Source organism: Miscanthus floridulus, chromosome 12, assembly GCF_019320115.1.
Source record: "Miscanthus floridulus cultivar M001 chromosome 12, ASM1932011v1, whole genome shotgun sequence".
Lineage (NCBI taxonomy): Eukaryota > Viridiplantae > Streptophyta > Magnoliopsida > Poales > Poaceae > Miscanthus > Miscanthus floridulus.
The window spans coordinates 84,541,648-84,555,938 of NC_089591.1; the positions used below are offsets into that span (position 1 = coordinate 84,541,648).

The 14,291-nt window shown below is 45.0% G+C and overlaps 2 protein-coding genes across 3 annotated transcripts; both read left to right on the forward strand.

Annotated features, from left to right (window-relative positions):
* The first annotated feature begins 1,199 nt into the window (after nt 1–1,199).
* Nucleotides 1,200–5,104, forward strand: LOC136498121 (protein NRT1/ PTR FAMILY 5.10-like). Its single transcript, XM_066494061.1, has 3 exons — nt 1,200–1,547; nt 1,647–1,864; nt 3,356–5,104. The coding sequence occupies exons 1-3, from the start codon at nt 1,361–1,363 to the stop codon at nt 4,736–4,738; spliced, it is 1,788 nt and encodes a 595-aa protein (XP_066350158.1). The 5' UTR covers nt 1,200–1,360; the 3' UTR covers nt 4,739–5,104.
* An 851-nt stretch (nt 5,105–5,955) lies between these two features.
* LOC136498122 (receptor homology region, transmembrane domain- and RING domain-containing protein 1-like) lies at nt 5,956–10,560 on the forward strand. 2 transcript variants are annotated; one of them, XM_066494063.1, is made up of 5 exons: nt 5,956–6,368; nt 7,413–7,677; nt 8,046–8,270; nt 8,597–8,694; nt 8,783–8,933. In XM_066494063.1, the coding sequence occupies exons 2-5, from the start codon at nt 7,554–7,556 to the stop codon at nt 8,798–8,800; spliced, it is 465 nt and encodes a 154-aa protein (XP_066350160.1). In that variant the 5' UTR covers nt 5,956–6,368; nt 7,413–7,553; the 3' UTR covers nt 8,801–8,933. The 2 variants fall into 2 exon arrangements, with proteins under 2 accessions (XP_066350160.1, XP_066350159.1); XM_066494062.1 differs by adding an exon at nt 9,542–10,560 and having other exon boundaries at nt 5,986–6,368; nt 8,597–9,001.
* The last annotated feature ends 3,731 nt before the right edge of the window (nt 10,561–14,291 follow it).

The window sequence follows — 14,291 nt, forward strand, 5'->3', positions numbered from 1 at the left end:
GCAATTAATTGACTACATATATTCAGAAGCAAAGTGCCAAAGACGTAGAGCTGAACAAAGTCTATACAAATTCCCACACCAATGCAAGCTTGAGTCTTACAAATGCATGAACTAACTTGGTAGATGGGCCTGTTCCCTGTTCGTTTGGCTGGGCTGGTTCGTGAAGAAGTACTGCTGACTGGTTTGTGTGAGAAAAAATACTGTTCCAGCTGAAAATTTACGATCGTATAAGCTCAGCCGAACAGGCTGCTAAACATTGACATGCCAATATAGGAGGAGCAGATACTGATACTGACGGGCCGACGACTGTTTACAATTGCATTGCATGAAGAAAACCCATCCTCGCTCGCACAAGCTCGCCGGCCACAGTCCAAATTCCCAATCACAGTCTTGTTTCAGAGTATGTCCAAGAGTACCTAATATTTTCTTCACAAAACATGGAATAAAAAAGTATTAGAAGAAATAAAGAAGACCATCTCCAAGAATTTCTAATAATCAACTCTTAAAATATAGAAGACAATTTTTATCAGGAATCCTATAATATTTCTAAATTATCCTTAACCATTTTTATATTTTTTTTTTCTGTTGTACATTTGCATCAGGAACCCTTTCCTACTCTTTATTCTTTCTACGCCCTTTCACCTTTAGATTGGCCGACAAAGACACGCGGGAAAGAAGATACTCCTATGCGCGACTAGGAAGCGTGTAACTTTACGCGGAACAGATTGGCTTTTCCCAAGTTGTAAAAGATTAGAAGGATGGATTAAGAGTTGTTGGAGAGGTATTTTTTCTTATCCTATTAAAAATTAAGAATTAGGAAGGGATTTAAGGAATGCAGGAGCACCACATTCCCAAAAGATCTTTGCACGGAAAAGTCAGCCGATCCTGTCGTGTCGGGCTACACCTTCTTATATTTATTTTTTATAAACAAAAAAAATTTGCTAATGTTCGATTCGATCACCACTGATTGATTTGATTGGGTGGCTACAAAAATTAAGTCAAATTGAAATAATAAAATTGAAACGGGGAGGGGCAACACCAAGCAAGCAAGCAACCTGGAGCAGGCGGGCCTACGGACGGTCTACTGTATCTGTACGTATGGAATGGACAATGGAGGAGGGAGTCGGGGAGGTAGACGACGACCACCACGAGTGACAACTGACAAGTCCACAACCACACAACAAACAAATTGAAATATTATTGACAGAAGAAACGAGAAAGCCAAGGCAGCAATCAAACTGAACCTCATCATCCCAAATATCTCATCTTCCAGGACAGCACGGCACAGGGAAGGGCAGGGCGTTTAGGCGGCGCGCCGAGGCCGTGGCCGAAGCAGAGCTAGCACTAGGAGAGGGTGGCCATGGGCCCCACCGGCGGCGCCGACACCATCCTCGCTGATCCCCTCCTCCATCCCCTCCCGCAGTCCATCAAGCAGCAGCAGGAGGAGGAGGAGAACTCGTCCGCTCTCGCCGGCGTCTCCGACTACCTTGGGCGGCCCGTGCAGCGCGGGAGCTCCGGGGGATGGAGATCCGCGCTCTTCGTCGTGGGTACGTACCGTTCCAACAATCCCCAATCGAATCGGGCAATCCTCCAATAATAATCTAATCTAATCCCTCGCCCAATAATCTAATCCGGCACCGGCACAGGCGTTGAGATCGCCGGGAGCTTCGCCTACTACGGCATCTCGGCGAACCTGATCACGTACCTGACGGGCCCGCTGGGGCAGTCCAACGCCTCCGCCGCCGCCTCCGTCAACGCCTGGTCGGGCACGGCCTGCCTCATGCCCCTGCTCGGCGCCTTCCTCGCCGACGCCTACCTGGGCCGATACCGATCCGTCATCATCGCCTGCACCCTCTACGTCCTGGTAATTAATCTCGGGTCTTGTTGCCTGCCTGCCCATTGTTTTTTTTTTTTGGTTTCTACTATACTCCTATACTACTGCCCCCAACCCAATTAAGCAATGATGATCGTGCATCCGATCCATGAATCAGCAGCCAACTCTTTCTGCTCTGTTTGGTATCTCTGTTTTTCTTCTTCTTCTTCTTCTTCTCTTTCGGAGATAGAGATACCTAAGCACGCAACGCACGTGCTTGCTATAAACAAAGAAAGGGGCTCGGTCAATATCCTTCTTTGTTTTTTCCTTTAAATCTGGTTTTTTTTTTACCAAGAAAGGTCATCAGTATTATCCACCGTCTATCTACTTCTTCGTCCTAGGGTGTGTTTAGTTCGGGAAATTTGGAAATTTGACTACTGTAGTACTTTCGTTTTTATTTGGTAATTAGTGTTTAATCATAGACTAATTAGGCTTAAATATTTGGTAATTAGTGTTTAATCATGGATTAATTAGGCTTAAAACGTTCGTCTCGTGATTTCCAACTAAACTGTGCAATTCGTTTTTTTTTCGTCTACATTTAATACTCGTAGCACTTTTTGAGAAACTTTTTGAAAACTAAACGCAGCCTTATCAAGCAATCTATCATCAAAAAAAAAATAGAGAGAGAAAGAAAGGGTATATGAACAAAGAAAGGGGCTCAGTCAATATCATCCTTTGTTTTTCCTTTTTCTCTGGTCCTTTCGCCAAGAAGAAAAGGTCATCAGTAGTATTGTCCGCTGTCTATCTATTTCTTCATCTCATCAATCATTTTTTTATTATTAAAAAATAAAGAGAAGGAAAATCGCCCTGCCAGGCCCAGGCTGCCGCCACAAACCACAACAGTCGCTGACTTGTACTGCTAGCGTAGCGTATCTGCGCGTAATATGCTGCTAAGAACAGAGTACTTTATTTTATTACCACAGAACAAGTACTACTACTGCGTGTCCACATGCTACGGATTGCAATTTTTTGAGTAAATAAATAAATCTCTACATGTTCCAGTCCACGTTTGTTTTCCTGCCATCCTCATCCATCCACCAAACCACATTGACCAGTTGCTTGCGATGGACTGCCTGCCTTGCCTCTTGGACGTCTCTCTCTATTGGTCGGTCCTGTGTGTCTAGTCTGCCCTGCTGCCTCCTGTTACATACAGTACAATAGACTGCTACTGCTAGTGGAGTGGATAACCGGGACCAAAGGAAGAGCCAGGCAGTCCCAGTCCCAGAACGAGCCAGCCAGGACATTTCTTCATCAAACTCGGCCACCTCATCAGTGTTCATTCATTCGTCGTCACTACCTTGTCCTTGTCTGGGTTGGGCAATAATATCCTTGTCTGGAGATAATAACACTGATTATTACCGTGCGTGCGTGCATGCATATACAGAGTACTGTATATGTGCATAATAATAGCACTAATAATAAGAGTAATCCTCTTTTTTTTGCGAAAGAATAATAAGAGTAATCGATCGTTAATGGTGGCAGGGGTATGGCATGCTGACGCTGTCGGCGACGGTGCCGGCGCTGCGGCCGGCGCACATGCCCTGCAGGGAGGATGGCGGTTCCTTCTCTTCGTCCGTCTGGGAAGTCTCGTCGTCGGCATACTCATGCCAGCCCGGGTGGCCGCAGGTGGCCTTCTTCTACGTGTCCCTCTACCTGATCGCCATCGCGCAGGGCGCCGACAAGCCGTGCGGGCTGGCGTTCGCGGCGGACCAGTTCGACGCGGAGCACCAGGGGGAGCGCGCCTCCCGCGGCTCCCTCTTCAACTGGTGGTTCTTCTGCATGGCCATCGGCATCTCCGTGTCCGTCTCCGTGGTGGGCTACATCCAGGAGTACGTCGGGTGGGGGCTCGGCTTCGGCGTCCCCTGCGCCATCGTGCTCTGCGCCTTCCTCGTCTTCCTGCTGGGCACCCCGACGTACCGCCTCTACGCGCCCACGCCGGAAGCCAAGTCCCCGTTCCGCCGCCTCGCACGCGGCCTGGTCGGCAAAGCCAAAGCAGGAGGCCTCCTTGTCTCCTCGCAGCCCCAGGCTGACTATGAGCAAGAAGAGGCAGACGCGCGGTGCGTGCTGCGGCTGCTTCCCATCTGGGCGTCGAGCCTGGCGTACGGCGTGGTGTACGCGCAGATCATGACGCTCTTCAACAAGCAGGGGCGCACCCTGGACCGGCGCATCGGACAGAAGGGCCCTGAGCTGCCTCCGGCGGTGCTGCAGACGCTGGGCCCCGCGAGCATCCTGCTGTTCGTGCCGGTGTACGACCGCGCGGTGGTGCCGGCGCTGCGGTGGGCGACGGGCAACCCGTCGGGGCTGAGCATGCTGCAGCGCGTGGGCGCGGGCATGGCGACGTCGTTGGCGGGCGTGGCGGTGGCGGCGCTGGTGGAGGCGCGGCGGCTGGCGACGGCGCGGGAGCACGGGCTGGTGGACGACCCGGCGGCGACGGTGCCCATGAGCTGGGCGTGGATCGTGCCGCAGTACGCCATGATGGGGGTGGCGGACGTGCTGGCCGTGGTGGGCCTGCAGGAGCTCTTCTACGACCAGATGCCCGACGGGCTCCGCAGCCTGGGGCTGGCGCTCTACCTCAGCGTCATGGGCATCGGGGGATTCATCAGCAGCCTGCTCATCTCCGTCATCGACGGCGTCACCGGCAGCGGCGGCGGGGACAGCTGGTTCGCCGACAACCTCAACCGCGCGCACCTCGACTACTTCTACTGGCTGCTGGCGGGGCTCAGCGGCGTGGAGCTCGCGCTCTTCCTCTACTTCGCGCGCTCCTACGTCTACAAGCACAACAAGTCTGGCGGCAGCAGCAGCAGCAGTAGGCGCCTCTCCTGCTCATCCACCTCCACGCTTGGGAAAGGGAAATACTCCTGCTAGCACTAGTAGATAGATTCAAGTACAGTAACAGTAAAGATGAATGAAGAACAGATGCAGCCCTTTTTCTGTTGTTGTTTAGACTATCTCCATCAGAGTATCCATAGTACTTGTAAAACAAAAGCAAACTTAGTTGTGGGAGCAAAAATGGACCCTAGTCAAATTCAAATTCAAATTCAAATTCACGTTTGGAAGCAAAAGCAAGAGATCTTTTTGGTATGGTGGATGTGATGACTGATTATTCCAGTGTATGTATGGGTTGGATTGTTTTTCTAGGCTAGGTTAATGGATGAATGATTGGCGCCAATTTAGTGGATTGAACTGAATTGAATTCCATCAGGGTGTGTCCGATCCAACCAGATGGTTTTTTGTGTGTCTAAACAACCAGATGGCTAATAAGCAAAGACAGGAAGCAAAGCAACAAATCAGCGATGGGCCCATGCAAATTTCATGTGCCATCTCATCGATTCTGGTTTGGCATCAAAATTTTATCCGCCCCTAGGAAACCTTTACCGTGTGTTTGGTTGGTGGGATGGCGTGGGATGGGGTGGGATGATCCCACTTTTGCTGCTGTTTGGTTCAGAGGTGAACCGGAGATAGGATCATCCCACCAACGAATATTCTCGCGTAGGCCCGGCGGAGCAGGGGAGTGAGAGGAAGAGTGAGCGAGGTTCGGGAGAAAGAGATAAGGAGAGAGAGGAAGAGATAAGGAGAAGAGAAGAAAAAAAAAGAAAAAAAAACTTACAAATGGGTCCCACTTGTCGGTAGCTTATCCCACTTTTTATGTCTTTTAACCAAACACAAAATGGGTCGATCCCGTCCCTCGTCAACTAAACAGAAAATGGAGCCGTCCCGTCCACCTTGACTCCCAACCCAACGCTACCTTATACTCTCATCCATCCATCGCTACTACTACTTTGACATATGTCCCGTTCGCTTCTCTTATAATCCGTCTTTTCAGCTTGTTTTTTTAAGTTGGAACAGTATTTTTCTCTCACAATAAATCAGCTGGAACAATATTTTGACTTGTTTTTTTGACGAACGGGGCCATAATATTTTGGATTAATATTTTAGATAGATGTTAACAAGTGATCCTTGATGTTAGCACTCGTAGATCTGTAGATTGATGTTAACAACACACCCTTCAACAATATTTTGGATTAATATTTTAGATAGATGTTAACAAGTGATCCTTGATGTTAGCACTCGTAGATCTGTAGATTGATGTTAACAACACACCCTTCAACTGAACTGAACCTCAGAGCATATCCGGACGGACACTTTGCAACCATGGGGAAAAAAAGAATTTTTTTTTTGGGTGATGACAATGCAGCTCAACAGAACGGAACGGATATCCATCCTCGCCCTCGCCAAGCCGACCTCGCCGGCTCCCTCCTCAAAGACTCTTTCCTCCCCTGGCCCCCGCTTTGCCTGTCCTGTCTTGCCCAGTTGCCCCTGTCAGGATCAGTCCAGGTTCAGGTCGGCAGTGGGCAGTGGTTCAGATCCAGGTTCAGGTCGAGGCCTCCTCGACGACGAATCGCGCTGCGTCCCCTCCTCCCGCCTGGTTCATCCACCACCATAGCCCCCCTCGTCACATGGAAGCCGACGTCCCCATTGCCGCTGCTACCCCCAGGTCCGCATCCGCACCAATCCCACCTCTCCCGCTCCCTCTCTTCCTCCTCTCCGCCGTCACCTCCCTGCTCAAAATCTGTCCCTTGCAGCTACTACTAGTTGTCCTTCAGTAGGAGTACTGTCTATGACTGTCTAGGTCCTCTCTTTTTTTTTAACGAACAAACAGTGCTCGATTGATAGAGAAAGAAGAGTAGGATGATCCTGTCATGATTGGGCACCGCCGCCTCTGCTCGTCATCATCTAGCGATGTGTTGCTTATTAACCAGATCCTTGTTCAGTCCTAACATTGGACATTCTTGGCGATTAGAGATTTTCTAGCTCATGACCATACCATGTGAATTGCTTCTTTCGTCATAATTCAATTTCCTAGGGTCTTGCCTCAAAAAAAAAAAAAAAATCAATTTCCTAGGGTCTAGGGAAGACCATTGAGCGGATGTGTGCTTGTCTTGTTTCATAACCACAAGCCGGGGAAGCTTCTCTCTGGAACTTACTTTTGGAAGATTGGCTCTTAGGGCTTTCCCGAGTTGAATCGGACTCCGCGCGTGTTATGTCTTCCTTGAAAAATCATGAGCCGGATAGGTCCGAGATAGGCCATATTATAGAGGAGGCGAGAGGCTTGACTCGGTTGATGAATGACTGGAAGTGTTCCCATGTAAAGAGAGAGTGCAATCAAGTAGCAAATGCTTTAGCTTTGTTAGCTAGACGATGTAAACACTCCGCGGCCTGGCTTGGACAAATGCCTGTGTGTGCTCTGTCCTTCCATCATGGCGATTGTAATTTGCCAATGCCTAGCTAATAAAGTTTCTCTCTTTGCTCGCAAAAAAAAGGAAGATTGGTTCTTTGCCATGCCAATTGTGGACATTAAAACAGAACCAATAGTTTTAGTTCCTTCTACTAAATCATAAATGTTAGACATCTCCAGCTTCTATTCACAATTCCTTCCTGTTTTCACATACTGTTAAGGAATAAAGCTCCAAACGGATCACAGCAATGTCGGTTTCAGTTGCTACGAATGGTGCCTGATTTGTTGCTTTGTGATCTGCAGGTACCGAGCAGGCCTAAGCCAATAGCTGCACCTGGAGACACAGATTTGGAGTATTGAGCTGGCTCTCCGTTTTGTCGGTTCTGTGCTTCTACTTCATAGAAAAGAGCTGCATTTTCTTCCAGTGCTTTGGATACTGGCCAGATGAAGAGTAGATTTCTGATTCTTTGTCTGATGGTCTGTCTTATGGCTCGGATGGGAGCTGCCAATGTCGTGCTAATGGGGAATAATCTGACCGTGTCCTTCGATGACATTGAGGCGAGCTTTTGTAAGTCCTGCACTCCTTACAATCGTTTAATTTTGTCAGATCACCAACTGCTACCATCCGATGCCACTTGATCTAAAACATTTTGTTTGCATGACTTGCATATGTGATCAATTTAGGTGTTATGTTTGGTTTATTATTCGTTACACTATATACCTGCTGATTTATGGTGATGTGTGAGTCCATTGCGCTGCCTACTATCATGCTCTCGTGGCTAATTTATATGAGTTCTCTGACTAACATTAAGCTTGGGTTTATGCTATGATGATTGTGTATGCTTCATTTGCCTCTTAGGCTCTCGCTTATTCCTTTTCCCTTTCATGATTTTTATTACTGAAGGATTTAAACATGCCTTTTCGATTGGATTGCAGCTCCAGGAGTGAAAGGGTCTGGAGTCAGTGGAGTAGTTTATGCTTCTGAACCTTTGAATGCCTGCAGCCCATTAACAATCAAAGCAGTCAATGGCCCTCCGTCTCCCTTTGCGTTAATTATAAGAGGCGGGTGCGCATTTGATGAGAAAGTAAAAAATGCACAGGATGCTGGATTTAAAGCTGCAATCGTCTATGACAATGAAAATAGTGGGGTCCTGGTTTCAAGTAATTTACCTTGTCACTCGCTCTTGCTCCTTATCCATTTCTTTTTCTTATTGCCACTTGGTATGATGTCCTTTATCTATAGCATTTTGAAGTCGATGCCTATCACATCTCCATGTTTACCTGTAGCCATGCACTAATTAGAGACAAGATTGGTGCACAAGCAAATGCTCTCTGCAAAATGAGTCGGACATTGATATTTATGCTGATAATGCTCAAACAATACAAGAAAAATTAACTGATAACTGGATTCAATTTCATTCCACTAAATTCTATTGGCAATTGATCTTGTATTACCTTCTCTATCTAACTAGATAAAAATGTTACAGTGGCTGGAAGCTCAAGTGGCATTCATATATATGCTGTGTTCGTTTCAAAGGCCTCGGGAGAGGTGTTGAAGAAATTTTCAGGCCATGCGGATGTAGAGGTGTGGATACTACCTACATTCGAAAACTCGGCGTGGTCGATCATGGCAATCTCACTCATATCGCTAATTGCCATGTCTGCTGTACTAGCTACGTGTTTCTTTGTGAGAAGGCATCGAATAAGGAGGGACCACCCTAGAATCCCAGAAGATCGAGAATTCCATGGAATGAGCAGTCATTTAGTTAAGGCTATTCCAAGTCTTGTTTTTACAAAAGTGCAAGAAGATAACTGCACATCATCAATGTGTGCTATTTGCTTGGAAGACTACAATGTCGGAGAAAAGCTAAGAGTACTACCTTGCCGTCATAGTATGTTTGCTCCACTTCTAACACCCTGCTTTTTTTTGGCATACATGCTACCACAGTAGCATGATTGTTTAGAACTCTACCTCGTCAAATAGATCTGCTGGATTGTATCTTTCAGTGTTTGGGTTTGGGTGCAAGATCTTTATGAAACCCAACAAGAACTAGACAAACCAAAACAGAAAGCTAAAATGTAACAAAAGTATATATAGCAAATTCATTTAGACGCCTTAATCTTTTTTTTTTGACAATATAGACGCCTTAATCTTACTGGTGTCTGGTGTGGGAGCGCGACGCATCTGGGTTATAATCATTAGGTATAGAGAACATTTCAGATTTTACTTATTTATTACTGAATGGAAGGCAAGTGTTTACTTGTAGTAGTTGTTTTTTAATCCTTAGGCATCGAGAGTACTGCAGATTTAATTGATGAGGGGAAAGACAAGTCATTGCACTGAATGAAGCGTGCCCTTGTATAAAATCAGCAATGCAAAGAGTGAGATGTGTAAAGTAGCAAACTGATAACTTCTGTCTATTGCCTTGCAGAGTTCCATGCATCTTGTGTGGACATGTGGCTGACTTCTTGGAGAACATTCTGTCCTATATGCAAGAGAGATGCAAGGAGTGGAGCATCAGAACTTCCTGCCACAGAGGCTACCCCTTTACTTTCTTCTGCTGCTCGGTTACCTTCTCGGCCATCTTCATTCCGGTCGAGTGTGGCAGCATCCCCTCCAAGGCCAATAAGCCGGCATCCTTCATCGCACTCGGTTTCTCGTGCTTACTCTGTTTCTAGTACCCCCAATTCTCCCAACCCCTTTAGATCTCACATAAGCTCACCTGGCATCCGTGCAAGCAGAAGCATCGCAGACCTTCCAAATATGTCATCTCCCCATCCTCGCATCTCACATTTGTCGTTGTCGACGCACTCCCTGGTTGGCAGCCACTTGTCTCCACCAATCAGTATAAGGTATCCGTTGCCCCATGTGGCCCATTCAGGGTATGGATCACCCAGTCCACATGTGAGTTCATCCTACATCTCCAATCCTGGGTATGGTTCTTCAAGCTACTGCTATCTGGGAGGCTCCAGCCAGCATGGGACGTACCTAAGGCGAAGCGGAGAATCGGGGCCAAGCCTGTGTACCATGGTCCCTCGATCGCCGCAGCAGTCGCAGTGGGAGGCGAATGTAGTGGCAGGTGCATCATCAGCAAAGTCCCTGCGGCAGTCCTACCTGAGACACTGTGACGATTCAGATGCCAGTTTGTCTGACATGACGTCAGCCCAGTCGTTGCCGGGGTGCTGAGGGGAGGGGTCTGGCTCCGGATGTGTGTGTACACTACAAAAGATGTGGCACGATTTGATTTGTGCATACAGTGAGGAGTGTGACATAACATTACATTGGTTGTGGAGAGAAACATGCATAGCAATAGAACATAGCACATAGGTTTTGTTCTTGTTTCTGAGAGGGGTACTACTATGTTTTTTTGTGCTTGCGTTGCGTGCATATATATGACAAGTAACATGAGGGAATAATATATTTGTTTGTTCATATGGAATGGAAGGTTGTAGGGTGAATTAGTTTGGTTTGTTTGATTTGGTCGGGCGATGGGCAGGCTGCCGCCCTTGACTTGTGAGATGGCTGATGCCAATGCCAATGCAAATGCAAATGCAAATGCATGCAAGAAGAAAGGGGGTGAATGGGGGGAGGTGAACTCATCATTGCTGATCGATCGTGTTCTTGAGCAAGCCTGTTTTGGGCGTTTGGGCTTTTGGCAAAAGAGAGCCTGCTTTCTCTTTCCCTGTTTGTTGGTAGGGTACTACTACACACACAGTCCAGTGCTACTACCAGTCTATAGGTAGAGACAGAGAGGTCCAGGTTCTTTTTGGTCCCTCTTGTCTCTTTTCGCTTTTTCTCCCATCTCGTTGCACCGCACCGCAGCAGTGGAAAAGGCCAAAAAGGTGAGGAGGCATCGCCGCACAGGCCCATGCGTGCGTGCGTGCGTGTGCTCTCATTCTCATCATCCCAATTCGGCCTTTCAATGCCATGCTATGCGCGCGGGCCGAAGGAATCAAAGCTAAAGAAGGCTTGTTTGCTTCTTTCCAAACATGCCACTATGCTAGGATTCAAGTTCATACCACCACTCTATACTGGAGTATCCGGCAGCTCAAAGAACCACTCTGATTTTGTTCACCCTCAAAATGAACGCCCTGTTTGCTTGGCTTAAAAGTCATATTTTTTCAGCCAATCAACAATATTTTTCTCTCACAATAAATCAACCATCATAACTTTTAACTATGGTTTATCAACCAAGCGAACAGGACAGAAGTTGTTCATCATTGTTATTTGTAGTAGTATAGTACGGAGTACTCCTATGTCATAAAGAACATCAATTAATTCAGTGTCACAGAACATCAGTTACCTACCTTATCAAAACATTATTAGCAGCATCAAATCAAATCATATCATGGCGTGTCAATGCCTGGGATCCTTGTGCATGCTGAGAGCCTGTCCTGTTCGTCTGCATGTCTGTAATTAACCATACCCTACCATCCCTTGCGACAGACGTAATCTTCGCTGATTTATTGTGAGAGAAAAACACTGTACTATAGTCTTGTTTGGTTCTTTAAGCGCTCCTAAAATTTCTGTCACATCGAATGTTTAGACACATGCATGGAGTATTAAATATAGATTAATTACGAAACTAATTGCGCAACTTACGACTAACTTGCGAGACGAATCTTTTAAGCCTAATTAGTCCATGATTTGACAACGTGGTGCTACAGTAAACATGTGCTAACGACAGATATAATTAGACTTTAAAAAATCATCTCGTAAATTAGTCTCCATCTATGTAATTAGTTTTATAATTAATCTATATTTAATATTTCTTATTAGTATCTAAATATTTGATGTGACATGAATTTTTTAAAAGTACCGAAGAACCAACCAACCCATGATAAGGCTGGCTGGCAGCTTGAAACGAACGGGGCCACTACTGTTTAGCACAGGCTCTTTTCAGACTTGCATTGCATTCAGAGCAGAGTGGTTAGGTTGGCTGAGCTGCTGCTGCGCCATCCATCGGACAAGAGAACCAGCGATTCAGGAGTCCCAAGTCACAGTCAGTCAGTCACCACCAGTTTTTGTTTCTCATTGATCTCACCTCAGCCCCACCGCCCCACGGACGGGATGAACCATCATGATGGGTTGCACGAGTGGTACTCTCTCTGTCCTTCTGTGTCAAAAAAAAAAAAGCAACTGAGGATTACACCAAATTTTCAGTGAACATTATTCACTTTTACTGCTCCAAAAGAATTTAGTATGGAAATACATTTTATAATTAATCTAATGATAATTTTTTTGACATCATAAATATTGATATTTTTTATCTATAATTGATCAAATTTAGTATACTAAATCATGATATTGTGTTAGAATCGATAGGTTGCTGCTGTTGTGTCACTTGCTCGATCGCCTCCAGCACTTCTACTACTGCATCTACTGACTGACGCTGATGCCAATACCGATCCATATACTGTGCCTACTGATGCTACTGTAGTACTCCCTTCGTCCCGACGTTTTGGCTTTTCTACGCACGTAAATATACGGCATAGTTAAAATAATGTACCGAAAAAAATCAAAATATTTTATAATCTGAAACAGATTCAGTACTGTGGTTGTTTCACCGCTGCTCCCAACTATACTACTCACTCGGTTCCAAAAACAAACTCTCTTTCCACGAGTCAAAACAATCATAAGTTAGAGCACAATATACTTACAAACTACTAATATTTCTAATATGTAATGATCACTTACTAGATTATCATGAAATATATTTTGTAGCAAATCTATTCAAAAACATAAATACTGACATTATTATTTTTTTAAATCCAATTAAAATCTAATATTGTTTAACTCATGAGGAAACGATATTTCTATTCTTTTGGAACAAAGATGGTACTTTGAGAAGGCTGGCCTAGGCCTATCCCGACGGTACACACGTACACTGCTCTTACTTTGAGAAGCACCGATGAATACATGCGTGCACCTGATAAGTGACAAATGTAACTGATTCTTAATCATTCAGACGTCACTTTGATCAAACTGAAGAGGAGACAACGGTGGTGTTTAGATAAAGGGTATAAAGTTTTGAAATGTCATATTAGATGTTACATGGGGTGTTGTATGGAATGTTCGGATACTAATAAAAAATAAATTACAGAATCCGTCAGTAAACTGCGAGACGAGTTTATTAAGCCTAATTAATAGCGCATGTGTTACTGTAGCACTTTATTATCAAATTATGGACTAATTAGGTTTAAAAGATTCGTCTCGTAAAGTAGTCGCAATATGTACAATTAATTATTTTTTAGTCTATATTTAATATTTTATATATGTGTCTGATGATAGTGGGTGAAATTTTGACGGACAAAAGACCAGGCCTACCTACATGAGTACTGTGCCGCAATCTGACAAAGCTAATGATCGCTACTGCAATGCGCTACTAATCGCAGCAACTGCCTGCCTGAAACAAATTAAATGCAGTCGATAACGTGATCTTTACATTGCATACATGACTGCCGTGCCCGTACTCATAAGATCAAGGTCCGGGACAGTAAGGTTGCGTTTGGTTGGAGAAAGGAAGTTGGGTGAGATATGATGATCTATGAATATTAGGATAAAGATATCCAATATGTATGTTTTGTTGGATGAGTGAACGAACCATTTTTGTTTGGTTGGATGGATGAAAATGGATGGGACGAGAATAGTTAATTAAATATATCTATTATTTAAAAATAATAACTAATAATATGCACTAATACTATTTTTGTCATGATAATCACTAATTTAAAATAAAATATGTTAATTAGCACCACTAATACCCTCATTAGCACATGAAACATGCACTAATCAACGTATTAGCATTTATGAAAACTAATCCTACCATCATAATTACTAAGTAATAATATAACATACTAATATTCCTTAATTTATTTACTAATGACAAAGATTAAAAGACATGGATAAGCTGATCCGCTAGAATTTTACGAACCAAAAAATCCAGCATCTTCATGGTATATTCCCTCTTCAATCCAATTCAATCCTTCAACCAAACACTACACATCTAGATGGTCTCATCTTATCCATGCATATCCAACCAACCAAACAGACCATAAGTGAATGGATTTGGATCCATCTTATTTTTACTATCACTGTAGATGCAATGATGATATGCAAAATGCGTGTCATATGTTCACCTCTAATGTGTTGGTCCCCCCAACCCACCACACACACCACCC

Bases quoted from the DNA above. Each gene is read 5' to 3' on its own strand.
- LOC136498121 (XM_066494061.1), top strand. From the start codon at position 1,361: ATGGGCCCCACCGGCGGCGCCGACACCATCCTCGCTGATCCCCTCCTC. The intron at 1,548-1,646 runs GTACGTACCGTT...GCACCGGCACAG, and splicing joins ATCCGCGCTCTTCGTCGTGG to GCGTTGAGATCGCCGGGAGC. The intron at 1,865-3,355 runs GTAATTAATCTC...TAATGGTGGCAG, and splicing joins CCTGCACCCTCTACGTCCTG to GGGTATGGCATGCTGACGCT.
- LOC136498122 (XM_066494062.1), top strand. From the start codon at position 7,554: ATGAAGAGTAGATTTCTGATTCTTTGTCTGATGGTCTGTCTTATGGCT. The intron at 7,678-8,045 runs GTAAGTCCTGCA...ATTGGATTGCAG, and splicing joins TGACATTGAGGCGAGCTTTT to CTCCAGGAGTGAAAGGGTCT. The intron at 8,271-8,596 runs GTAATTTACCTT...AAAATGTTACAG, and splicing joins TAGTGGGGTCCTGGTTTCAA to TGGCTGGAAGCTCAAGTGGC.